Source organism: Actinia tenebrosa, unplaced genomic scaffold, assembly GCF_029948245.1.
Source record: "Actinia tenebrosa isolate PJP-AT-01 unplaced genomic scaffold, QUT_ActTen_1.0 PGA_scaffold13__45_contigs__length_12533684, whole genome shotgun sequence".
Taxonomy (NCBI): Eukaryota; Metazoa; Cnidaria; class Anthozoa; order Actiniaria; family Actiniidae; genus Actinia; species Actinia tenebrosa.
This window is the reverse complement of record NW_028292573.1, coordinates 11208721-11235034: the sequence shown is the minus strand read 5'-3', so window position 1 is coordinate 11235034 and position 26314 is coordinate 11208721. Positions and strand designations below refer to the sequence as shown.

At 39.0% G+C, this 26314-nt stretch overlaps 1 protein-coding gene and 1 long non-coding RNA gene across 4 annotated transcripts; both read left to right on the top strand.

Moving 5' to 3' along the window:
* The first annotated feature begins 438 nt into the window (after window positions 1–438).
* LOC148911837 (uncharacterized) lies at window positions 439–2830 on the top strand. Its single transcript, XR_016119536.1, has 5 exons — window positions 439–521; window positions 746–841; window positions 1307–1354; window positions 2282–2348; window positions 2695–2830. It is a non-coding gene; the product is annotated as an uncharacterized LOC148911837 (long non-coding RNA).
* A 1234-nt stretch (window positions 2831–4064) lies between these two features.
* On the top strand, window positions 4065–25871 carry LOC116293163 (uncharacterized). 3 transcript variants are annotated; one of them, XM_089028834.1, is made up of 25 exons: window positions 4065–4098; window positions 6552–6603; window positions 7005–7064; window positions 8311–8802; window positions 9630–9689; window positions 9824–9877; window positions 10505–10561; window positions 11109–11165; window positions 12145–12198; window positions 12540–12584; window positions 12912–12974; window positions 13585–13641; window positions 14081–14168; window positions 14490–14547; window positions 15700–16001; window positions 16957–17162; window positions 17627–17886; window positions 18307–18488; window positions 18958–19081; window positions 20054–20225; window positions 20788–20839; window positions 21852–21914; window positions 22422–22661; window positions 23490–23567; window positions 24066–25871. In XM_089028834.1, exons 2-25 carry the CDS (start codon window positions 6559–6561, stop codon window positions 24251–24253), a joined length of 3057 nt encoding a protein of 1018 aa, XP_088884960.1. In that variant the 5' UTR covers window positions 4065–4098; window positions 6552–6558; the 3' UTR covers window positions 24254–25871. The 3 variants fall into 3 exon arrangements, with proteins under 3 accessions (XP_088884960.1, XP_088884962.1, XP_088884961.1); XM_089028835.1 differs by having other exon boundaries at window positions 4070–4097; window positions 6556–6603; XM_089028836.1 differs by lacking the exon at window positions 23490–23567.
* Window positions 25872–26314: the final 443 nt, after the last annotated feature.

Genomic DNA, 26314 nt, shown 5'->3' with positions numbered 1-26314 from the left:
ATATATGAAACTTAATTCCAATTCGAATTCAAATTCGACCAATTTCGTTACATACGAAAGTCCCAAAATCCATTTAACTCCTCTCATTGCCCAAAAGTGCGCCAAGTGTTAGTCATCAAATTTCACTGTTTGTTGCTCAGGGGATGCATTGGGACGTTATTGTTTGCTGCAAATAGTCGGTCAATCGATGGATGATCGAATGATGTATGCTAAAAAGGTGTAGCACATGGTTAACATTAAAACAAACAAGCAATAACAAATTTAAAATGAGATGGTATCATAGAAGAGTTTGGAGTATGTGACAAAGTTTGTTCAACGTACCGGTTTGCCTTTTCGAAGTTCAAATATGAGAGTTAGAGAAATTGAACAAATCTATTATATTATCAACCAATAGAAATGTACCGCATCTCTTTGAAAAGATTGTTGACATCGCGGTTGTGTTAAGATGATGATATATAAGTTAACATCAGAGCCCAACATTGTACCAGTAAAGAGTGTAGGCGCGTACTGATATAGAAAAGGTACGTATTTTTACTATCAAGTTTAGTAGGTGCATATTTACCGGTGCATTCGTTTTTTCTCTTCGTTCCTACTTCCGCCTTAATTTCTTTCTTTCTTTGTTCCCTCCTTCCTTCCTTCCTTCCTTCCTTCCTTCCTTCGTTTCTTGTTCAGTTTGCTTGCCTTTATTTGTCATATCTCCCGTATGCACTGCCTTGCAACTACTTAATCGTTTAAAAAATTACAGTTTTAACAGAGTTGTGATTGCTTAAGGAATTGAACATTCGACATAAATTCTCTGGGCCTCAGAGTTTTTGCTGTGCTCTCTCTATTTGCTATGGAGGTGCGTATGTATTTTATAATTTAAGTTGTGTGTTTGTGAATATTCAATTGAATATGGTGTGGAGCAAGTAAAGGGTAAGAACACGATCGCCCCAAAGCTATCAGCTCTAATCCTATACAAAGCTAGATAGTTAATGATTTTTTTTGTTTTTTGTTTTTTGTTTGGTTTTTTTTTTTTTTTTTTGTTGTTGTTGTTGTTGTTGTTGTTGCGAATGTCATTTTTTTCGTTTGTTTTACATTGCTTTCCTACCTTTTTTCCTTCCTTCAGCCCGTCGATTCAATCCTTCATAGCTTTATAATTTTTTATTCCTTTCTTTTTTTCCTTCCATTTATCCTTTTTCTCAGCTTTATTTACTTATTTTTTTGCTTTCTGTCTTCCCTACTTCCTGCCTTTGTTCCTTTGTTCCCTTTTCTCTCCCTCTTCCCTCCCTTTTTGCCCTTTTTTTAATTGATTCTTTTTTCGTAGTGTGCATCGCGTCGTACAGACGGCCACCAACACTACGGTTGTGCAACGGTAAGTTTCATATTTGACTTTGAAATAAAAGAGAGGGATAAAGGGATGATGAATTTATATAGCGCCATTTCCAGGAGCTCAATGGACAGCTAAGCATTTAGTAACTAACTTGTTAGCAATCTAAACTGGCGAAGCCCACCCTCAGTATTCCTTTCCGTAGTCACTTGTGTTACTACAATGGCTCCCAGTTATGGTATTGGATATGACGTATTCATGCATTTACAGTATTTTTATCAAGTCCAACGTCGTAGCCTCCAGATATTAATGCCCGAAATATCTATCGATTGGTATTATTTAGGCCCATATTTGTATTGCGAAATAAGAAAAAGTCTTTATTTACACTTGGAAATTGGCGCGTTATGTAAATATTTGTCAACGATATATTGCCCTGTGTGGTTTTCCTTGTTTTCACGTGGAACACTCTTGAATATGATAATCCCACAACTCACCTTTTTCTACTATACGTTCGAGCCTTCAGTCAAGTTACGTTAGTACTAAGAAAATAAAAATGACAAGTAGCATTTAGTCAAGAAACCCGTACGCCTGATGGGAAGAAATCGTAGAATAGAGAGTTTTAGATGGACTTTTTTTCTCCCCGCAAACGGCAAACGTGACCACGTTTTCATAGTTTTCCTGTATTTAACTTTACCTTTTACAAACCTTCTCACCAAGTGCAAATACTCTTTTGTTTTTCTACTACTTGGACTTTTTTGCGATTCTTTTTCAGTCATTTAAAAGATTTTTTACTGGTCAACTGACGTTTCACGTTTGCCGTGAACGTAAATCTAGAAATCGTAGAATACCGGCAAATATACGACACTGGCTTTTCGGCATTTTGATTGGCTGCATTTTTAATAGAATGAGATAAAATGTCCAACTAAAATACATTGTGCACGACTTTCCTTTGTTGTTACTCTTTTTCTGCAGTGTACCAAGTCGATCAACTTGCAGGCAAAGAACGAACACCGTTATCGACATTTCAAAGGAGGATCAGGTATGTGTCAAAAATTGTCAAAAAAAATCTGAACTAAGTGGCCAAAAAAAGGCAAACAAGGATGAACTACGTCTTCTTCGATAAAGTTTTTGGTGAAGATTTTGTTTCACTTTGCATACAAAGCCCGAGATGCACTATGGGCAATATGATTCAATCAGCGATTAAGCTCTCAACAATATGGAAAGCTCGGATCATATTTATTAAACATTTATTTAACATTTATTAAATTTATGGTTGATAAAACAAACTATTATGAATTCAACAACAACCAACAAGGAACTCTTTGATTTAATATGGAATTTTCCAAACTTTGCCTGCGCATTTAATACAGTTTCATTCTTGATAGGTAACATGCAAGAAATCTTTTCTCGCCAACGTTTTTTGCAATAGCTGAATACATATGCAGTGATGGTGCTAGGGAGTTTTACTTGGTGCCCATTCGTGCCCGCTCCTGTAAGAATAAAAATGCCTTGGAAAAATAATATCACATTTGACTGATACAATATCAAATAAAGATTTGGAATTTTAAATTTGTCTCGAGTGTGCTCCCCCTCCCCCGCCCCAAGCCCCCCCCCCTCCCCCCCCCCAACCCCTCCCCTCTGACTAGATATGAATCAAAAACGTGAAATTGTTTCCAAGGCAACCGCTACACGCTAACCGTTGCTACTGATTGGCTATTTTTGAACCACTGATACATTGCCTGATGCATGTAAGGCAAGTTTCACTGGAAAAATATCGATATCTTTGGCGAGCCAACACTTGAGAACAATGGTCACGCATCTGGTGGCATGGATTACAGAAATGGCTACATAACTGTCCCTGAGAAAGGCGTGTATTACATTCATGCTCAACTGAGGATCCACAGCTCTCGAAGTCGGTTTTACATCAAGGTTTCACGTCTTGATGGTGCTTTGTCTGTCCCTGCTGATGGTGGTACTGCACCTGTAATGGCTTCGTACTAACTCGAAAAGGGTGACAAGATATGGTTGCAGGCACACGACAGTCTCAGGATTTACGTTGCAAGAGTGTCAAATATCTTTGGTGCATTCAAGCTGCAGTAAAGAAACCAGTAGAATATACATTTGTATTAGGCACACTGTAATTGGAAGCTACATAAGCTCGCAAAATAATTAAAGTGATATCATAAAAGCAACAATCTCCAGTTTGTTTCATATTTAGCATTTATCTATAACTGAGACCAAAAAAAGACCAGAAAATAACCACTGACAAGTTAGGAAGGAAGGAAGGAAGGAAGAAAGAGAGAGAGAGAGAAGAGAGAGAGAGAGAGAAAGAAAGAAAGAAAGAAAAAAAGAAAGGAAGAAAGAAAGAAAGAAAGAAAGAAAGAGAGAAAGAAAGAAAAAAGAAAGAAAGAAAAGAGAGAAAGAAGAGAAGAGAGAGAGATAAGAGAAACAACTCCCCCCCTCTCTCTCTTTCGATCTCTCCCCTCTCCTCAAAGCCCTTTAACAAAGAAGAAGGCAAAGAAAAGAAAGAGAGAGAGAGAGAAAAAAAGAAAGAAAAAAAGAAAAGTTGAAGTACTTCATGATAAATTAGCAGCCCACTGACTGTCTGACAGGCAGACATGCAAAGGAAAAAGAAATAGGGAATAGTTCCTATCACTTACGAGCAAACAGAATAACTTAAAAACATTTGACCCCTACCTGGGTTCCCTGTGGTAAGTGAATTTTGAATTTCATTTTATGGGTGACCTGTGGTGATGTTTCTAGGAAGTAAGCCAAGACGCCATGACAGGTGAGCATTATCTAATTCTTTGTTTTTTCATCGTCAAATCTTTTCTTGTTTATATAATTTAGATATATCTGCAAAGTCTTAAGATAAGAGCGTCATTTAGCATTAGTCAAGTAGCTTGATGATTTTCTATAAGACAGTTTATTCCACTTCCATCTCCAGTAATACTATCTTAGTCTCTCAGTAATATATACAAAGTCGACCTCATATTATAATTGTTTTATGTTCTGACTTCATGAATTATGCTTCAGACGTCTATGTTATGATTATTACTGATTGAATAGTTTTACTCTTTGGATAAAGTCAAGTAAATACTTTGGTTTGTGTGAAAAAGCTGAACATCACAATTCGAAAAGTCATGAGGTCGATTTGTCTATACAATAAGCGCTACTTCTCAGATTATTTTTAACACTATTCCTCTTCATAAAAGAAATTCTCGAGAAATGCACGTTACGTAAGCATAACATACTAGAGGAATCAAATATACCTTATAAAAACGAGTTTTTTAGATCTGATTGTCTATCGTGTTCGCGTGATAGAAACAAATTGTGTTTTGATCCATATTTTAATATAATGCTTATAGAGTGCAAACAATTAATCCGTAAAACACTAATTACTAAATAGTATAAAATAGTGCTAATTAAACAATAGAAAACAATGGAATTTACATGAAATTGTGCTATTTAGTATTACTAAAGTTTCACGGTTATATTGTTTGCAATCTATAATGTTTTAAAAAGGAAGTTTAGTAAAATTTTAGACTTGAATTATTCTTGGTTTGCAATCGATCCCAAGAGAGCACAATAACAAAAGGGATGTCCGCCATGTTGGAAGATATAACAAAAGAATTCATTGAAAAATCTTTTGTCAAATTCTTCCAACATGGCGGCTATGACGTCTATTGCAAACGAAGAATAGTGTCGCGCGCTATGATTGGTCATTTTCTAGTTTATTTTTTAAATGTAGCTACATAGTAAACTTACTCAAACTTTTGATTACGCTTGTATTTTGATTTTAGATTATGAAACATAAAGAATTAGCATAGTATGTTAGACCAAGCGTTCAAAAAAAATTGTTCAGCTGGCAAACATTTTTATTACTTACGTTTCGCGTGACTTGTCTTGTCGTGACCTGCGTGACGATATTTGCTATTACTCTCATGCGACCGACAAAGGATTTTTTAATTAGCCTGCATTTATACAAGTCTGAAGTCTAAAGTTAACTAGACGCACTTTGGTCGGTGCGTTCACTCGGGCTACTATCAAGATGTCCAACTGATAATAGATAGCTTAGAGTAAAACAAGACGCTCTTGAAGCGTGCACTGGGTTGCCCAATGTGCTGGTATGCTGGAGCTTATTTAACACCTAATCTTTGTTGTGTACCGCTATTTTAGAGGAGGGGGTACTATTGGAGCATTTTAGGTGCATATTTTTTAGAACTTCCGAATACTACTGATGCGGTTTTGTAGACAGAAAACAACGTTGCGTTACTGACGTCACTAAATTTCAATATGCTCTCTCTTGAAATACACAAGATTCTTGACCTGACTTTGACCTGACTAAGACTCGTTGACGACATAAATATATTTATTTCAGGTACTCTAAATTCGTTTAGAAATGTGTTGAAATGGTTATTTGTTTTTCGCTAACTGTTCTGAAGTTCTCGATCTCTCCATTATTGAATATATATATTTTTTGAATATCCAAAACAGTGAAGTGGAATGAAACTCGGTTAGTAAAAGGATTCAAAACTAAGCGAAAAGTACTTACGGCCAAAGTAAGTAGTATTTAACGATATATTCATTTCATGCCTAAAAACTGAAAGCCGCATTCTCATTTAGGCTCTACTAATCCACGCGATTGAAGCCAGAATACTGCAGACTGAGTAGCTGTATTAATACTAATAAATATCTGAATTACAATCCTAGAAATCTTCTTTTACCGCTCAATTATATTACACACTAGTTTTTAGCTAGTTATATCTTCTAATTATATTACTTCTAAAGCCCGGACTACATCCTCAGCTGCTAGGCCAATCTATAAGCCATTTATCTATGAACACGTCATTCAAATCCAAGAATGAACATTTCGCGAGGACACTACAAAAAAACAAAAACAAAAAACAACAAAGGTATTCTACGACTGGTCTGCCACAGTCAACCATGTAAAAAACAAAAATATTTTATGACTGGGCTGCCACAGAAAGGCCATGGATAATCTTAATGTGTAGCAAAAACATGCCCAACTTCTAAAACTTGTTTTCCTCTTCTAAATACCCGAAAGTTGAGTGTTTTTTAATTTTGGAAAATCAGGAACCGTACATAGATGGAATGGACTGGACTTCGGTTGGCTGGATCGTACGGAACATAGACGGTTTTTTACGCCAAATTTGCAGCTTTTATTCTATGTTTTTTATTTTGTTATAAATACTAATGATTCTATTTTTTATGTTTTGGGATAGAAAATGGGTGCAGAGGAAACTAGACATAGCGTTCGTGAGCCTGGCGATGTAAGTAAAATACTGATCATAACGTATACCCCATTCACACCAAAAAGTCGTTATGGTTGTTAGCAACATAAAGGCAAGTCGTTACGCGTCAAAGGTTGCGTTGCGCTTGTTAATAATCTTCTAAACCCGTTTAGTTACACCACTTTTAACTATGTTTTACACTCGAAGTGAACGGGGCAATAGTAAGGACCTGAACCATTAATCAAGGGTGATCAGTAGCAGTAGTTCACTCGCCCCTCACCTATGGGTTCTCTGCTTCAATTCTTTATCTGCTGTCTGTATGTCTGTATGTCCGTCTGTATGTCTTCCTGTCTGTAGGTATGTCTGTCTGTCTGTCGGTCTGTCTGAAAGCCAGATTCGTATTTATTTTACTAATATTTGAGGACAATGTTTTATTTCAGGACGAACAGGTGCAGCCCAGTGAAACAGAGAGAAACAGAGAGAGACCTGCTGTTCCATACGTAAGTTTCTTCCTATATATAGTTTTCCTTTTATAAGGGGTCAAAATTGGCATAGTGGCGTGGTAGCTCCACTTGCCTCTCACCTATGGGTTTCGGTTTTGATTCCATCCACAAAACCTAACTAGCTGAAGTCCAATTCGAAGTTGCTTCATGGTTCGATCTGTGAGTTGGCCGTGCTCAGACTTTGACCACTGAGCTCAGAGGCAGTTTCAGTGCTCGATCTGTGAGCTATTAGCCGTTTTCTGACTTAAGCTGATGCTGCATGGGATGCGACTCGTCGATTTTTAATACATGTTACACGAGTCAACTTTTCGCGCAACGTTCGTTCGAAAATCAACATGTTACACGGAAATTTTCTTAGCGATTTTAAAGCCGCCATCTTGTTTGTTGACATCGCTTCACTTCCTTGAGAGCATTGAACTGCATGTTGGGTATGCGTTGAAGCTGTTACACGAATCAGCTGGCATAAAATTCGCCATTCAGCGTTGCGAGTTTTGTGAAGCTAAATCAAAAACTTGCAACTTGTTGCTGAATCTGAAAATCGTTGTAGATGGCATGTTACGCGGCATCAGTTTTTCGCGCAACGGCGTATCGCGAAAAATCGTTGCCGAATCGTCCCGTGTAACATCAGCTTTAGATCAGCCCAGGGGTTGTTTCAGGGTTCAATCTGTGCCGGTTAGCCATGCGCTGGCTTTGATCAGCACAGAGGTTGTTTCAGGGATTGATCTTTGAGCTAGCCGTGCCCTGACTAGATGAGCCCAGAAATTGTATCAGAGTTTAACCAAATTCATACTTTTCTATGTTAATTTTCCTTCTCTTCATTCTTGCGTCTCATTTTTAGAGGGTGAACCCTTTCCATACTCTCTCCCCTTTCCTCCGTAAAGGCTGGTTCGCACTAGCGACGGAATCGGAAGTGGAATCAGAAGCGGAGTTGTAAGAGGAGCTTATGATCTAGTGTGATCCAATAATCGGAGTTGGAATCGGAAGCAGAAGGGCGACGGAATCGGAATCGGAAGAATCAAAGGTTTTCTTTTTCTGACGACTCCGATTCCGAATATGATACTTATGGTCAAGTGTGAACCAAAGAATCGGAATCGGAAGCTTTGACCAATGACAGAGCTCATCCCCAGGCCATTTGGCGCAGAAAACGAGTCCAATGCTGCAGGCACTTACGACACTAGTGTGAATCAGCCTTAAGACGTTCATATTAAGATTATAAAAATTTTTGCTAATGTGCTTTCTTCAGGCTGGAAGGGAACATCTCGGACGAGATGTAGGAGTGTTGCCAAGAGATACAGGACAGCCTTGGGAAAGACAGTCAAGAACAAGAGAGCCACCGTCACCATTTGGACGGCCTGTGGAAACCATCCAAGGTCTTGCACCAGCAAGGAGTAGTGGAACAGGGCAGATACCTGGTACTGGAAGACCATGGGAAACAATGCCAGGAAGAGAGGTGACAAGGAGTGCAGAAGCAAGGCAGACACCTGGTACTGGAAGACCATGGGAGACAATGCCAGGAAAAGAGATGACAAGGAGTGCAGAGGCAGGGCAGATACCTGGTACTGGAAGACCATGGAAGAGAATGCCAGGAAAAGAGGTGACAAGTAGTGCAGAAGCAGGGCAGATACCTGGTACTGGAAGACCATGGGAGATAATGCGGCCAGGAAGAGAGGTCATAGGAACAGGGCAGATACCTGGAGAACCAAGGGGGACAATTCCAGGCACTGGAACTTCTGGTGTAAGCAAAAAGTTGCTTAAAATTTAAGTTAGATAGAAGGCACGCGAAGGCGAACGAGTGATTTTATTTGACCCTTTAAACAAACTTACTTGTTACTACCATTAACGTTGAAATGCGACCCGCAAAGTTTGATGAGTTGTTCGCCGACTAGCATTTCAACGACCGTCAATCAAAAATTTTGGACAGAGATTTTAGAGATTATTAGAGGATTAAAATCTTTTTAGTTTAAAATCTCCCTCAAGATAATGTTCTTAGTCTTTTTCAATTTTGTAACTCCTTTTTTAACGGATTACTAAATTAATACTATGCACTCTAAACCTATGAAAAAAAGAACTTGGTGCTAAATGCCTCTATTCAAATAATGAAAAAGCAAAGGCTTCTGCACACCGTATTACTAATTAGCAATTAGTCCTCAAAAATGAATGGGCTATTGACTCGTAGGCCATGATCGAGGGCGAAAGAGCTAATTGTTTAAGTCAAATCTAACGAGTCAGTCAAATATATAGATGGCAAAAAACAAGTTTAAGTTTTGAAAGTTTAATTTAATGTTTTGGTTTTCAAAGACGGCACTTGTCATTCACTTCTCAATGTAAAGCGCCTTCGATTATATATATTCATAAATCATCATCACTTTTCGCTTCTAGTAGGATATTACTCGTAGCCTAGTAGTAGCTCATCCAATCAGAATGCAGCATGGATGAAAGAAAACTAGTTGGATTTGACCTATAAATTGTAGCACTTTTTCCAGGGATTGTGGTGTGCACTATTGTCAAGGCACATACAGATGACTCAATTGTCACTCACAAATATTTTTTTTATTTTTCTAGGAATCGAGAACTCGACCAACTGGAGCAAAGAGGGAGACCAACAGAGAACGACTATTACGTGTAAGATACGATGCTTTACTATTTATTAAATATCCGATTCAAAAGTTCCTAGACACTTCTGTACCTTCGATGTCTTTGACCTGTTGTTTTGTAGCTTGAGAAATGATCTATTTGATTTGTGTGTTTTTTTTAAGGAAAGGAACACTATTGAAGGACAAATTGAAGACGCCAAGGCTCGGTTGAATCGAGTAAGTTTCTTATTGACCTGATATTTTATATTGAAAAAAGATATGAAGTATCAAACTTTGTATGATCATGGTCCTACCAGTGATATTTACTAACATCTCGTATATATATATATATTATATTTTTTATTTTAAAGGTTGATGAGTCAATTTGAGTTTCATAATATGAATCCAACCTACAAAAACCTTTACGATCTCGTATATAGTAATTTATCTATTCATCCATCCATCCGTCCAGCCCTACGACCGTCCATTTATCCTCAAACCTTTTACCCAAAAATCTACCCACCTACCCATAGGTCTATATATCCACCCTTGAATCCATCCATTCATCCAACAAACCATCCAACTAAACACCCATCCACCCATACATACAATCGTCCACCCAACAAATCACCTACCCCACCACCCACCCACCTATCCTTGCTTGCAAACAAACAAACTCGAATGAAACATTTTGTTGCATAACGGCAATATGACCCAAGGGCTACTATTGCATTGGCCTGGGTGCTGTAATTTATAATAAAATATTTCACAAGAACATAATTTTAAAAAAAGCCATGACTTACACGTTTCGGAAACTAAATCTAACTTAAGTCTTAAACGTGTGTTGCTGTTTTTTCAATTAAGAAAATGGTAGCAGTTGAGAATGAAATACAAGCCCTCAACCCTCTTCCAATTTCTCATGTAAGTAGACAAAATGTACTATCACACAAGTACATATATAACGATATACATTTTAGAAAGTTTAAGCCTAGATGCTGAGGTCGTTACGCTTATGCTTGTGTCACACTCACAAACAAACAAAAAACAATTCCAAATGAAAATAAATTCTCGTACCCAGAGCTCCTCGCCTTCGTTCCTACCCGTTGGAGGAAAAATACCGGCAGATGTGTCCCATATGTTATGACTAGCAACATGCTTGCACCTGAATAAGTTGTAGCCATCAAGAACAGAAACCCCGCAGAGGTCATGACGTGTCAATGAACATCATAGCAAAATTAGGCTGCGTATAGCTCTTGCAATGAAATGGTGGAGTTCGAATGAAATATTCGACAATAGTTCAATCCATGTTCCTTCAAACTTTTCAGAGGCGAAGCTTCTTTTGTTAAAGGGTTTGCAAAGCTAAAGTGTAGCTAGATAACGCCAGATGCGCATCTATGTATAGTCACGCGCAGACATGTTACATTCCTGAATCATAATTTGGCTTTATGTCCTCTGTGCTCGAACGTAGGTTAAGAAACAAGAGATGGAAAGAAATGTAAGAAAAGCCAAGGCACATTTTTTAGAAGTAAGTACATCTGGTAGAAAATAGCAGAGACGAAATGGGGGAAAATGATGTATCCTGGTTTCCATTTATGTTCACCACGAAAAAAAAACCCGCCAAAAAACGTTTTTCAGCTATCGCAGCGATCATATGGAATCACATCTTCAGTGATCGTTTGCGATCAAAGAGATAATTGCCCCACGACCATCAGAATAGATAAGCCAGCCATGCTATTCATTGTACGGGATTGCTGATAAAATTTGAAACAATCAACACGCGCGAGATAATTGCTTATCAAAACAAAATACCCAAATTCGCAAATTCATATCCAATCACCGGTACGCCACCTCAAAGTCCGATCAAACCGAGTAAGTCTACCTTTTTATTCATCCTTAATTTTACATTTTTTTAAAATCATGAACTATGAAACTTTGTATGCTCATAGTGATCCTGCCAATGATTTTAAATATTTACTGACATCTCGTATAGTCATGTTTGTCTGTTGTTCTGAACGCACTGCCATATGCCCACCCAAGAAACCATTTGACAGCACTGAATAAACACTGAATAAGTTATTATATTATTATATATAGAGAGAATATTATACTATTACGGGATCGAATAAGAAAAAAAATATGTTATTCCCTTTGGTGACACAGTGCTAAAGACGGTATAAAGCTATTTGGAAAGGCTGATGAAGGTTTTTCTGCAAGTTGCATGCCACGCCCGAATTACACAACAATATGAACTTTCCTAATCATTGTCCGGGATATGACATTTTCCTAAACTTTGTCTGGCATATTTTCTTCTGTGCTGACATTATTTACATATAAATATAAAGTGTTCTTAGCTTAGTAAGCAACATGCAATAGAATCTTCGCCAACCGTTTTTGAAATAGCTGAATCGACCTTGCTGTTGTTAAAATAATACAAGTAACGTTTCTATATTTTTTTATTCATTTTTATTATTCTTCTTTATCTCGCTCAATGTATCGATTGATAGGGTGTGCAAAAAGTAAATCAATCTAGTGAAGAAACGTTTGGTAGATTACTCAAGGTGGGTCTGATTTCAAGTGCATTAAATCATTTATTAATATCAATGATATTCGTTTGTCTCTGATTAATTATTATTGTTAAGTAAACGTTTCGACCATTTACCAATGTCCTTCATCAGTAAGAATGATGGCTTGCGCACGGATTTCAAATATAAAATACCGTTAGCTAACAATCGTTTGACGCCCTTTCTCCCGCGTGTGAGGTTGTTCTAAGTCTGGGATTTGAAGACAGCAGTCATTCCCAGCGTTCATCTCCCAGTGTTTGCGAGTACAAATGCATTTTGGTTTTCTCTTGTGCTTTACGAAATTAAATATAGGGTCATTTGTTTTCTTTTTTAATTAGAAAATTGAAGAGATTGAAGACCCAAGGATTGCAACTTCACGAATGGTAATTTATAGTACAATGTTATAGAAGGGATTGTCTAATTTTCGTAATTTATTGTCAAAGAATACTGAAAAAGAGCCAACACTCACTCAAGACGTTTCAATCACATTCCATAGGAATGTGTCCTTGATATTCCTTTTACCATCAATGTCTTGAAAACACTTTGATTGACGTCCACCAAACTCACTCTCTTACAAAGGCAAATCGTACAATTTCGAGCGAGTCTTTGGCGAGAACGAGTGTAACTTTGTTTTGCCTAGTAGTGAATTAAGCAACACATATTAGTCCATTGGCATAGCAGATCGATGTTAACAAACACGTATTTTACAGGATTGGGAAGAACTCGATGATCTACTAGTCAACCTGATGATGTTCTACTCGGAGCTCCTTTCTGTAAGTTATCAAATTGTACACAAAGAGACCTGGATTATACTTAAGGTGGCTCCATAGGGTTTTATCCGCGCGCTACCATTCAACTTCAAATCGCAAATACGCGGACGCAAACAATGCAAATCTCAAAATTATTTTTAGAAGTTTCAAGGGAAAGATGAAATTTTTGAATAAGCATGTTTTTACTGAAATCGGAATTGATATAAGATCGCTGTTAAGCGTTGGTGCGTTTACTTTATTGTCTATTTTCTCCATTTTTTGACCTAACGTTTCTTAATTGCTTTTGAAATATTGGAGAATAAGTAATTTGCTCAAAGTTCAGAAAATTTGAAGAAAATCTGTATGAGCATTTTCGAGAAATTTCATATTGAAGTTTTGAAGTATAAAAAATGTGCAGAAACAAAACATGTTAGTAACCTTCGTGGAAAAGTAGTTATTTTCCTCAGTTATGAGCTCCTATAATTTATCTAAAGAAGTTGCTCATCAATGAGGCAAACGAGTGTGTGTTTTTTTACCCTCTTTTCATTGAGAGCTCTGTATTGAACGTTAAAGTTTTGAAAGTTACGCCCTATTACTGTGTGTCTGTTTAGATTTATTGATTGATTGTTTGTAGGAACTCGATCAACTCGAAGAACAAGCTAATGCCGTAAAACGGACTTGGCGTTCTGCGGTAAGTACTTTATGACAGAAGATTTGATTATATAAACGATGACAAGTTGATGAAGACACGATGACGAGTTGATAATGACAGCTTTGATGAGGATAATGCATGATGAGGATGACACTGATGATGACGATGATGAAGAGTTGATCATGGCACCGTTGATGATAAAGATAATGGGGAGTTGATCATGACGACGTTAATAATGATAATAAAAATGAGGATTGGACACGACGTTGATAAAGACAACGTTGATGAAGTTGACGACAATGTTGATGACCACGTTGATGATAAAGACGATGAAGATGAAGGAGAGCTGATCATGACGACGTTAATAATGATAATAAAAATGAGGATTGGACACGACGTTGATAAAGACGACAACGTTGATGAAGTTGACGACGATGTTGATGACGATGTTAATGTTGATATTAATTTTTTTTCTCAGGAAATAAAAACAGCTCAAGGAGGAGCTGCGATGGCAGCAGCTCAAGGAGGAGCTGCGATGGCACCAGCTCCAGGCGTTCCTGTTAAAGGTAAAATAACTTGTCAGTGATCACATAAATGATTGTGGTACCCCTTTACAATCTTTTCGAAAATCCTAGTAGAATTCCAAGCTCATGAGCACATGGACCCACCTTTGTCATGAATAAAAGGAAAAACGGCGCGCGCACAGACAATGCTTGCCGGTCTCTCTCCGATACTCCGCGCGTCTCTGTTGCGCGTGTATCAGCATAGTCGGTTCTATCTCTAGAATAGGAACATGAACGATTGCAATTACTTTTGATTAAATACAAATTTGAATCAATGTCACAACTTCAAGAATCATGATATATTTTGCAATCTCTCTTTTTCAGCGGTAGCACTTGAAAGATCTTCCTCGTTGACTGGACCCAAAGAAGCAGTTATTACAATGTAAATATTAGAGACAAATAGAACTCATATATCTGTGTCCGAGTATTTTCATTGATGAGAAATTCACGGTCTGTGATGGCTCATCAGTGCCAAGGGTACAATGGATATGCCTGGTTCTGTAGTCTTTCACACTCATATCTATTCTATTTGTACTGGCTATCAATAGACCTAAGGTTGTTACGGAGGTAAACATTCTGACAAAACCAGAAAGGGCGGGTCCACCCTCTTTGGAGTTTTAAGAATGATAGAATATACACCTATTTCGAAGATCGTTGTCGCACCAAGAGCCTCAAGTAACAAGCCAAGGCTCCAGAGAACGTCGGTACTTTTAATTATAATTCATTTATTCATGGTTCATGCAAGTGGCTATAGCTCTCCACTAATTATCATCTGAAGCAGCCTTGCTTGGAGCAATTTGTGAAGTCAATAAATGAAAATACACCATGAATAAACTAATTACAGCTAAAAGTACCGGCGTTCTCTGCGGTCTTGACTTGTTGCTTGAGGCTTTTGGTGCGACAACGATTTCTGAAATAGGTGTATATAGAGTAATGTAATATCTAAATAAGGACGCTATAGGTGATAGCCATAACCTTGAAATCAGTCCTAGCACCGTCATCATTGACCATTCATTTTACGAAACAAAAGCATCGAAAACAACGATAACGAAGAACAAACAAGATTCACAAAGAAATAAGAAAAGAAAACTAAAACATGGCCATAAAAGAATAAAAATAAATTAAATAAATAAATAAAAAATCAGAGATAAAATAACAGACAGCCATATAAACCATCAACAATAAACGACAGGAATAATTCCTTCAATTTTAAACACCCCACAAACAAGCCGGCAAGAATTCGAAATAACAACAATAAAACAAGTTAAAAATAACAAATAAAAGCGTCAGTATCGACGTTATACTAACATATTTGATGCTACATCTAATCCACAATTCAAGGGTAATTTGGAACATATCACGTGTTGACTTCCACCTTAAAGAGTGGTTCAAGCCCCTGTAAGTTTATAGCCAACCCCCCCCCCCTCCCCCCCCCCCCCCCCCCCCCCCCCCCCCCCGTCGAATTTCTTAACTTTATGTACCAATTATAAAATCTGTTTTCTTGTTTAGAATAATTTTTCTTTTCTTCCAACAGCGATGAGAATGGAGTTTTTTGTGAATTTTTGAACCTTGGACTTTTCCTTCATATACCACCCAATACTGTAAGTCAACAGACAAATATAACGTGCAAAGCAAGGTCTAAACAATTTTTGTCCTCCCCTGCTGGGGAAATGGAAACTGTTGTCAGTCATATTGTGGAACTGAGGCCACAAAGTCTTCGCCTTCAACAACCTATTGTTGCGACACTGCTGCATTCTGGGCCAGGACGAGAGTATGGGTATGAAACGATCGTGAAAGCATTTAATCAAGAACAGCTCGTCTGGGAAGAATTAGAAGGTAATGAATGGCATAAGTCATACAGCCATATATCTATCAAACCCTGTCTATCTACCTATACAACACTCATTCATCCGTCCATTAAACCAACCATTCAATCACATAAACAGTTGATAGATAGATAATTTGTAACACCGTATGGTATGTAAAAATGAAACTGACGTTTCGGACGTTAGTCCTTCATCGGAGTAAACCATACGGTGTTACAAATTATCTATCTATCAACTGTTTTACTGAAAACACCGACGCAGTTTACACTAGTTTTCACTAGTTTTCCACCTTTGAATAAGTTATTCAATCACATACATTCATACATGTTCACCCACACATCCAACCCTGTCTATCTACCTATACAACACTCATTCATCCATCCATTAAACCAAGCATACAACCAAATACATTCATACTTAGCATACACCAACTTGCGTACTTCCTAAGAACGCGCGTGCTCATTGGTTAATTGGAGGTGAATTTGTACGATATTCACCTCTGAATCTCGGAATATGGAGTCAGCAGCAAAACGGCATCTGCAGGCAATCGTTTTGCTACAATTTCCATGAGGAAATTTAAAAAATGAAAGTAAGTGCCATTCCTATCAATACTAAAAAGGCAACGAAGTGTGGCCTAAAAGTTTTGCTAAAAGTTTCTGTTTGTTTGTTTTTATTGAATTATTCATATAAAATAAGTTACTCTGTACACAAGTTGGTATATGCTGAAGACGGGACCGCCATTTAAAGTGGCTATTCGAGCCACTTGAAAGTCTAACCATTTGCAGATGTAATTACGAAGATAGTACTTTCTAATTCTCCTCAGTTATTTTAAGACCCTGAGTGTTGGTCCAGCCGGGACCACAACCTCCCGCACGAAAGTCCGATACTCAACCAACTGATCATCTCGATCGCTCAAGGCAACCTTTTGAATAGCACTGATGACTACAAACTTTGTTTCCATGCAGAATGCAAAAGTACGGCGACCCAATCGATAGACTACATACGAGCGAAGATTACCAAACTGACTGTCCTTGCAGTGGTGAGCAGGCTGATTACAGATCAATTTGAATTAACGCCAAAAGGAGGTTTGTTGAGATCTTCTGTCTGTGAAGATATCATACTACAGTTTCCTGAAGGAGCTGTGACAAGGAATGTCAATGGTAGTCTGCAGGTAAAATAAATCAAGCATTTATTTGATTTTACCTTCAAATTCTCTCGATACTCAAGTGTCTGAGATTTCACACCACATCAAGGACGTGCAATGTCAAGTGTAACTTTAGTTACTTAGGCCGAGGAAGGCTACGGGTATGATTTGTTCTCGCTAATTTCAAGTGTCCAAGATTTATTTGCACCACATCAACATAGCGCAAATTTAACGTCAGGTACTTTAGGAAAGGAAAAGGAAGGACTAGAGGAATGACGTTTTCCCGCCAACCAGCCAAGTGCTCAAGATTTTGCATTAAAGCAATGACAGGAAAAGCTTTAGAAGATACGTAGACGACTCTTCTGGTTGTAAAGATGGTCTATAACGCGGGATATAGTGTCTCTGAAAGTGGTCCTTACTTCATATTGCCGAAGTACCGCCTTTCATCTTTTAAGAAAAAGTGTGTAATATCTGATTTTTTTTTTTGACAGGTACTAATGATACCCAAGGAGATCACCACTAATGGCTACCCCTGCCCAATAGTTTTCGTCAATGGGTTTGAAGGCATCAACTTTCGTAATTACGTGTTGGTAAGAATACCGCACCCATGCCCTTCAAAATACCCTGTTGGACAGATAAACCTGATGTGTTTGAAACAAAACCAGTGGACGAACATTACAGACCAAACTGATCATGTTATTTGTGTGGAGCAGCAACACTACATAGAACTTCATGTGCAACATTTTTCAGGGTACGTATACTGGGGTACTTTTGTGGTTTGGCTAAACTTTAAGTCCTGCTCTTCATTTCTCCCTTCATATTTAGTTCCCAGGAATGTAATGGCCTCAAACTAATGCTATAGTTGCATACAAGTAAACCCTCAACCCTTAGTAACTTGAAAAATCTATCCCCAATCCCCCATCCCTTCTCTTCCCTATCACTATCCCTATCCCTATCCCTTTTCATGTCCTTATCCCTTAACACAACTCAAAGCAATCGTACATTATCCAAGTCAGGCAAAATCCAAACCCTTAGAAATCCTAACTTAACCCAACTTATTCTCTGAAAACTAAAACATATCCATCCACATTCCAAACTCAAACCAAACAAAACTAAATTTAAAACCAGCTCAGGCCGCCAATAACTGTGACTATTTTTGGTTGTATCGTAGTTTATGGCCATGGCTTCTCGCAGTTCCCTGTAATTTTATCGAACTATTCCGATATTTGTGTCAAAGTCCACAAGCTGTCTGTTTTGCGGCATTCAAACAGAAGTATCAGTCAAGTCTTGCGCCCAAAATAACCTTGTTATGTGTGGCAAATCACGACGACGAAAGAATAATAAAAATGAGAGGTATAAAATAATGGACTGCTTGTATCTGATTTTCTTCAAAAGGTACACCCATATAGAGAGAGGAGTGACAAATAGGCATCCCTACCTTCTCAGGAGACTAAATACTCCTGCCGTAAGATTATTCAGCTGCAAGAAAGAGTATGATATTTTGGCACATATATCAGTCATATAGTATGAAGTTTTATGTTTACAGCCATCACTCAACGTACGGGTCTCTTTCGTGAGGTTTGCTCAACATGCACTACCACTACATTCTATATTTACAACATACAACACTCGACTAACTTGTTGACATGTTGAGGAAAACCGCATAACCCGGAGAAAAACCTTGTAGCATAGGAGAGAACAACACATCAAAAAACTTGTGAGTTAGGTGTTATATGTAATGATAGGTGTGTGTGTGTGTGTGGAGCCCCTCATAGGCAGTGATGCCATTAAAACATTAAGCTTCCCGACTTTTCCATTCCAGATAAAGGTTACGGAATACTGGCTTGTACTACTGCAAGAAAGAAAATGAGACCCAATGACAATGCGTTCGTAAAGCTGGACGGAAAATATCAGGCACGCCGGGAAGACCAGGATATTTTCTTGCAGTAAGTCAGCAAGTTGAAAGAGATTGTAAAGTTTTTTGCATTCCTAATAATTGTTTGTTACTTCTGTAAATAATGAAGCTTTTTTCAAATTTTTTCTTTGCTGTCTTTTCACTCCATTTGCTTGTATCAGTTTTCTTTCTTTTACAAAAAAAAAACCCTAATTCTTACCCTCTCCCTTCCTCTATTCCTCTCCCTTGTTGGTGATAACCAACTCTCTCAGTTATTCACTTTCTCACCCATCCACCCACAGTGTAACTGCCCATCCACTTACTCACTATCTTACCAACCCAGGACCACTCACCTATCTACTTCCTACCTTTTTCCACTCTTGCGTTCTCGCCCACCCATAATTTAATTAGCTTTTCCCCATGAGGGCAGGGACCCCACAACAGCATAGCCAATTACAGTGGACCCTGTAGAGTTTTAGCACGGGCACTGAATATGGTTGTCACGGATCTTTTACGTCCGCCTTATACAGGGTTATATAGTGAAGACAGACAGGGCCGTGTCCGAGAAGACTTGAAGGTCTTACCATTTGCAGATATAATTACAAAGGCAGCACCTTCTCCTCAGTTATTTTAAGACACTGAGTGTTGGTCCGGCCGAGGCTTGAACCACGACCTCCCGCACAACAGACCGACGCTCTTACCAACTGAGCTAATCGGGTTGCCATGATCACTCACCTACTATCTATCTATTCCTTACTCACTTTCTCACTCACCCACCCAACCATGACCACTCACCAACTCACCTCTTACGTATTCACCCCCCTTTTTGACTCATCAACCCATGACACATATTCAAGCCCCTTGTCCATTTTGTCCGTGTCCACACACTAACTTACCCACCCTCTTCCTATACCTCCCACACTCCCTTCCTCGCTTTCTCACTCTCCAACCCCCCTTCACATCCGTCCACCATGATCACTCACCCACTCACTCACTAATTCTCCTGTGTTTACTTTCACCTCAGATTTCTATACAACGAATCTTACATAAGAGAATTAAGTATCGAAAGAAAACAAGAAACAATTCAGGCTGATGTTGACAATGCAGTCCTCCTAGTTTCGTTCTACCCCAACAATGAGTTTGCTGAAAATGACCTCATTTGTAAGCTAGATGTTCAGGAAAACATAACAACAGAGGTAAAAATGTCTCATCTCATCTCGCTTTATCTCGTCTCCTATTATCTTCTCTCCTCTCCTCTCCTTTATTAACGTCCCTTATCCTCTCCTCTTGTCTTGTCTTCTCCTGTGTTTACTTTTCTCCGTCCATTCTTGTCTTGTCTTCTCGCCAGCTTGCTTCATCTCACCTCACTTGAACTCGGTTTACCTCACCTCACATTGCATTGTCTCATCTTGCCTCACCTCACCTCTCGTCATCTTACCTTGCCTCGCCTCATCTTGCCTCACCTCAGATCACCTCGCATCATCTTGCCTCACCTCACCTCGTCTCATCTCATCTTGCCTCACCTCGTCTCATCTTGCCTCACCTCGTCTCATCTTGCCTCATCTTGCCTCACATCATCTTGCCTTGCCTCACCTCAACCCTGCCTTGCCTCGTCTAACCTCGCCTCTACTCTCCTCTTCTGTCGTCGTCTCTGCTTTTTCTTAGCTCGTCCCCTCAACGCTCTTCGACTCCCCTTTTCTCTCCCTCTTGTCTCCAGTTTAAATGCTTTAAGATGAATTTGAATTTTATTAATAACAGAACTACCGTCTGGAACTCCTTAGATTTATGAGGGAACTTGCTTGTATAGAAGGTATGTACTGCCACATGAAGTGAAGCGTGTCAAAGCATGCATTTCGCCTTATTTATGAAAAGTAAGAATAAGCAATAACTGTGGATGTGTTTAATCAGGTTAGACTCAGACTAAGGAAGCCGTACAGATAATAATTGTTCGTCCTATCTAGTGCACATCAGACGTTATTGAGGATTGCATTTTTAGCCGAGAGAGCGACAACAACAAATCTAGTATAGTAGTAATAAATTATGTGTTCGGTGTGTGTAATGAAATAGAGAGAATAAGAGAAAAATATCTAATGCAACAAATTTACAACAACAACAAATCTAGGATTTTTAAACAGCGAGCGTCAACCCTTGATCTCTAAAGACAAAGAAAACACACAACTATTTAACAAATAATCAACCAGTTTACTATAGGATAATTAAGCGAACAAATTCTAAAGTTCAATTTAAATTAGCACTTTGTGTTTGCGCTTAAATAATATCCTCGGATTAACAAAGGGTTCTTACACCCCGGCCCGCAGCCATCCGCCACTGTATAATTTAGAATAATAAAGGTTACGTACTTGATAAATTATACCTAATTTTTCAAATATTTGGGAATATATAACGCGCACGCTGATTGCCTGCCTGCCGTGTTCGTATCAGAAGACAGAGACACGCTCGCACAAAATTCTTTAAAAGTATTTTATAAAAGCAATATAAAACGGCTGCTTTTCTATCTATTTCTCTGTATTGTGATATAAACTCTTTGGGAGCTGTAGAGCGCTCGAAAAGCAAGGGAAACAATTGGGTACGCCTCGTTTTTCTAAGCTTGCTTCTCTCGTGCTCTGCAGCGCCAGGCCTGTTTATATCACTGTACAGACGCACGCGCGCGCGTTTTATATACTCAAATTGTGTAGTAACCATATTTTCTTTAAATAAACTTAATCATTTATGGAGATATATTTATATTTTATATATAGTCAAAGTAGCGAGTGAATACTAGGTTGAATATATTGTTTTGACACCTCTTGTTGATTTTTCAGATGATTTTGCAAGTTTGTCGCTGCAGCAATCATATAATGAAGAGGACAGCGATGAAGGACAAGGTATATACAATAAAAGATTACAAAGAAGAAGGGAGCAGTAGGAAAAATAGCAGCAGCAGTAGCAGTACAAGGAAAAGGAGGAATAACAGCGACAGGAGTAGTAGTAAAAGGGACAGAAGCAGCAACAGTAGCAGTAGAAGGAACAGAAGAAGTAGCAGCAGTAGTAGAAGAAACAGAAGCAGAATGTGAAACAGTAGCAGCAGCAGCAGCAATAATAGTAGCATAAAGGACAGTAGTAGCAGTAGAAAAAGCAGAATCAGTAGCAGCAGCAGTGGTAGCAGTAGCAGTAGCAGTAGCACCATCATCAGCAGTAGTAGCAGTAGCAGCACAAACACCAGCATCAGCAGTAGTAGCAGTAACAGTAGAAGTAGAAGAAGCAGGAGCAGAAGCAGAAGCAGAAGCAGAAGCAGAAGCAGAAGCATTGATGCTAGAAGAAACAGCAGTAACAGCAGAAAAAGTTTTAACAGCAGCAACAGCGGTCGTTTAATGTGTCTTTTCTACATTCAGAAAACCAGATAACCCATATTATCTCATCCTTCGGCCCGGAAGAGAGGCTACTAACGATTAGTGCCGAAGAAGTAGCCGATAAATTACCCAGCATTTTGAATGTGATGAGATCAGTAAATCAAGGAGACCCTCCTCCAGACGTCATGAAGCAGTGCCGCATATTCTGTCGCATGCTTAAGGAACTTGGTAGAACAGATATTGTAGATGCTCTAAGAATGGTACTACCTGAGGGCATGACCGGTAAGCCTGGAGTTGATTGGTTGCACTAACTTGCACTAAAAGTGCTACGCTCTGTTTACACCTATCTTCAAAACTACGCGACCTGTGTAGTTGGCACTTAAAAGGTATTTCTTGTGTTTTGGCTGCCGTCAATCAAACTTCGCACGATTAGCTTTCATTCAAAAAAGCCTTAAAATGATCTCAAAGTTTCAACCGTTTGAATATTACAGAAAGAAAGACAAGTTTGCTTCGTTTCAGAACTTACCAAGGAAGGATTTTGCAAGAGCAAGCCGTTTTCATATTTGATTGACGGCAGCGAAAACACAGAAAACGAGACGAGTCGTGAGCAGCGCTGGTCGCGTAATTTTGAAAATAGGTGTAATAGGCATCAAATTCTTTGTTTTATTGACATACTGTACTATCAGTTATCGATATTTGTGTAACATAATGTTTGTCAAGTAGCACCATCATCAATATTTACATATTACTTAACCCTTTGGGTTGGAGTCAACGGTACTCGCTTCTCCCTCTGGGGTCTCGGGTTAGATTTCTCCACTGGATATCAAAGGTGAGTAGAGCTGCTGGGTTTTCTCCCTTGATTCGAGGGTTTTTTTCCGGTTCACTTCCACCCTCCGCAACACCCCAAATTCCTATTCATTCATCCTTTTTGAAAAGGCTATACTAAATGAGAAACAAAGAAAGCCCAAGATAATCACCCACCCTTTTTTCATAATCACGTGACCATCAGGGCGTTTGAACTGAATTCAATCGATGGAATTCCACAACACAGGGTGTCGTATCTTATTTATTTTTCATTAATTTTATCGGTTTTTATAACATGTTCTCCAGGTCCTGTGTCTGATGGCAATACTTTAGTAAAGGACTTGGAGCTCGATAGAAAGAGTAGATTAACTCGCCACCTTTCAGGTAATCTTTAGCAAAAATACCTGAAACAGTACTGCGTACTTTCTTTCTCTTTTTCCTTTTGTCTTAATTCCTCGTGGGTAGCTTGCGTGCTTTGATTGGTAATCAAGTATAATCCTTAACTGTAAGATGAACATATAGTGCAGTTTTCGTATGACTGTGAAAGCTCAGTGCCGTAAGCAAGAGGTGCCGTGACCGTGACGCTTTCTAAAATTTTAATTGGCTGATTTTTTCACGCGTAATATGATTGGTCTGGCATTGCCGTGACCTTGGCGTGACCGTGTCCGCGCCGTGTTTATGCCGTGTTCCGGGTATTTGATTGGATTGAGAGTAAATTCTCGTGCAATGTGATTGGCCTGGCGTATCCCTTGCCGTGTCATGGCCGTGCTCGTGCCGTGAATTTTTCACAGTCATACGCCGTACTGAGCTTTTCATAGTCGTACGAAAACTGCACTATAAAGTTACTGCTTCATTATTTCGTATTCTTTTCCTTTATTTTAGTGACAGAGAAGTGGAAACCCCTTGCACAAGAACTGGGAGCAACTCCCATTGATATCCAGTTTTTCGAAGCCAAAACTTCAAACCATTCCATGGCTATTTTAAAAGAGTACGGAGCGCACTTGACAGTTAATCAACTTTATAAACTTCTCGTTCGTATCGGAGCGAATGCGATAGCTGATCACTTGTGATTTTCTCTCAATAGACCCGTTTCGAATTCCAAATTACCGCTGTGTTTCTTGATTACAGACTCATTTGCACAGGGTTAGCCTCGAGTTTGTGCAGAATATTCACGTGTTCAAGTCAAGGTCCGTCGAGTTTCAAAGTGTTTGTATTGTTGAAGTTGTGCATTCTTTACTTTACCGTTGGTATTTGTGAATATTTAAACACTGATACGAGGCTAACCCTGTGCAAATGAGTCTGTAATCAAGGAAGACAGCGGTAATTTGGAATTCGAAACTGGTCTATTGACTCCTCATTTTAAAGTTTTTATTTTGATTCCTGATCGGTGTATTTTAACTAGCTTTAATTTGCTCTTAGACGTAACGTGTTGAAAAAAATAATTGCTCGATTAATATCTCGTCAAGATCCCGTGCCAAAGCAAACCATTCGCCACTTTAAAAACGAGTAGTAGCCTGGGTCGAGTTAAGGCACGCAATGACGCTTGGGATTGTTACAGGGTACAGAGATACAATCTTCAACACTTTTGAGGAGCTTTGCGCCAGGTATATCATTCTCAGTGACAGTTATTTCAATTTTTATGTGTTATATATATTTTTTGCGCACTCTGCCATGTTTGTTTGTATGCAGGTGTCCCTTGTAACGATCCCAAGCGCCTTGGCGTGCCTAAACTCGACCCAGGTTACCGCTCATTTCTAAAGTGGCGAATTCCAAATGTTTCACTAGTTGAACGTGAGAATCAAACCTTGTTGAACTATAAGTGCCCAAATTTCACTAAATACTTGACATGACTACTGATTTGTTCGTAGCTCGGAATTCGATTTATCCTTAGTTAAATTAAGGAAAAGCTAAACAATGAAATAAGTGGAGATGGTAAAGAAGGTTTAGGGCCACTGGGTTATCAAAATTATTTTGTTAAAGAGTATAACTGTCGTGTGTTACCCCGGGGGGGGGGGGGGGGTACTACCACCCCAACTTGGGTAGGGGTGTGCCGCCAGGACCTCAAAACCCTGACCCTATCCCAGACCTAAAATTTTGATTTTACATACCCTACCCCAGACTAAAACTAAGAATTGTACACCCTATCCCAGACTAAAAGACGGAAAATACGGTTTTACAATCGATTGCAATCAATATTTACTAACGTTTTTATTGTTTTTGTGTCGGCAGAAAGCGTAGCGTATTCGCCAGACAAAAACGACCAAATCGTTAACCCTATCCCAGACTAAAATGACACCCTATCCCAGACAAAATGTCAAAAAATGATACCCTACCTCAGACCCAAAAGCCGAAAAACCATACCCTATAGGGCGGCACATACCCGTATAGCAAATATAGGGGAGTACCCCCCCCCCCCCCCCCCCCCGGGTGTGTTACCCTCTTGATGAAATAAAGTTTGTTATGTTTAAGGGTTCAACGGTAATCGTGGTGTTATCCAACTTATTTTATTATAACTAAAACGTTTTACATACGTTGCTCCCCGCCATGTGGTCACACACCGCAATCACGTGACCACCACAGGTAGCCCAAACTACATAACACTCCTTCCTTCCTTATGAAAGTCAATGTTCTAAACAATCAACAACTGTTCCAATAATATAAACAAATTAAATCATAATGTCAAATGTTCCTATGACTCTGTGATCAAACGCTGAGGTGGTTTCCTCGCTCGTAGTGGGTAACGTCGACCTGATGAAGGTGGTTTAGGACTTGGTTTCCCTGCTGCATCTCTTGTTGATATCACCTCTGAGGGGGTTTCTTGGAGGGTCTGCCCTTTCGCTTCAGGTTGGACTGGTATAGGTGGGATTGGCAGAGCTCTATCTCTTTGGGGTACTGGCAGCTGTTGTGTTGGTGAGTTTACATACCCCTGTGGTACAGATGGGTTGACATCCCTTTGAGGTACAGGTGACAAAGAGTTTCCCAACGTCTCCGGGAACTCTTCTCTCCTGGGTGGCCACACATTTTCTGTAAATTCTTTAAGTTGGTCAATGTGGCGTTTCCAAATGAACTCTCCCACTTGGACTTGATAGGTTACTGGGCCTAGCTTGGTCAGAACAACGCCTTGACTCCAG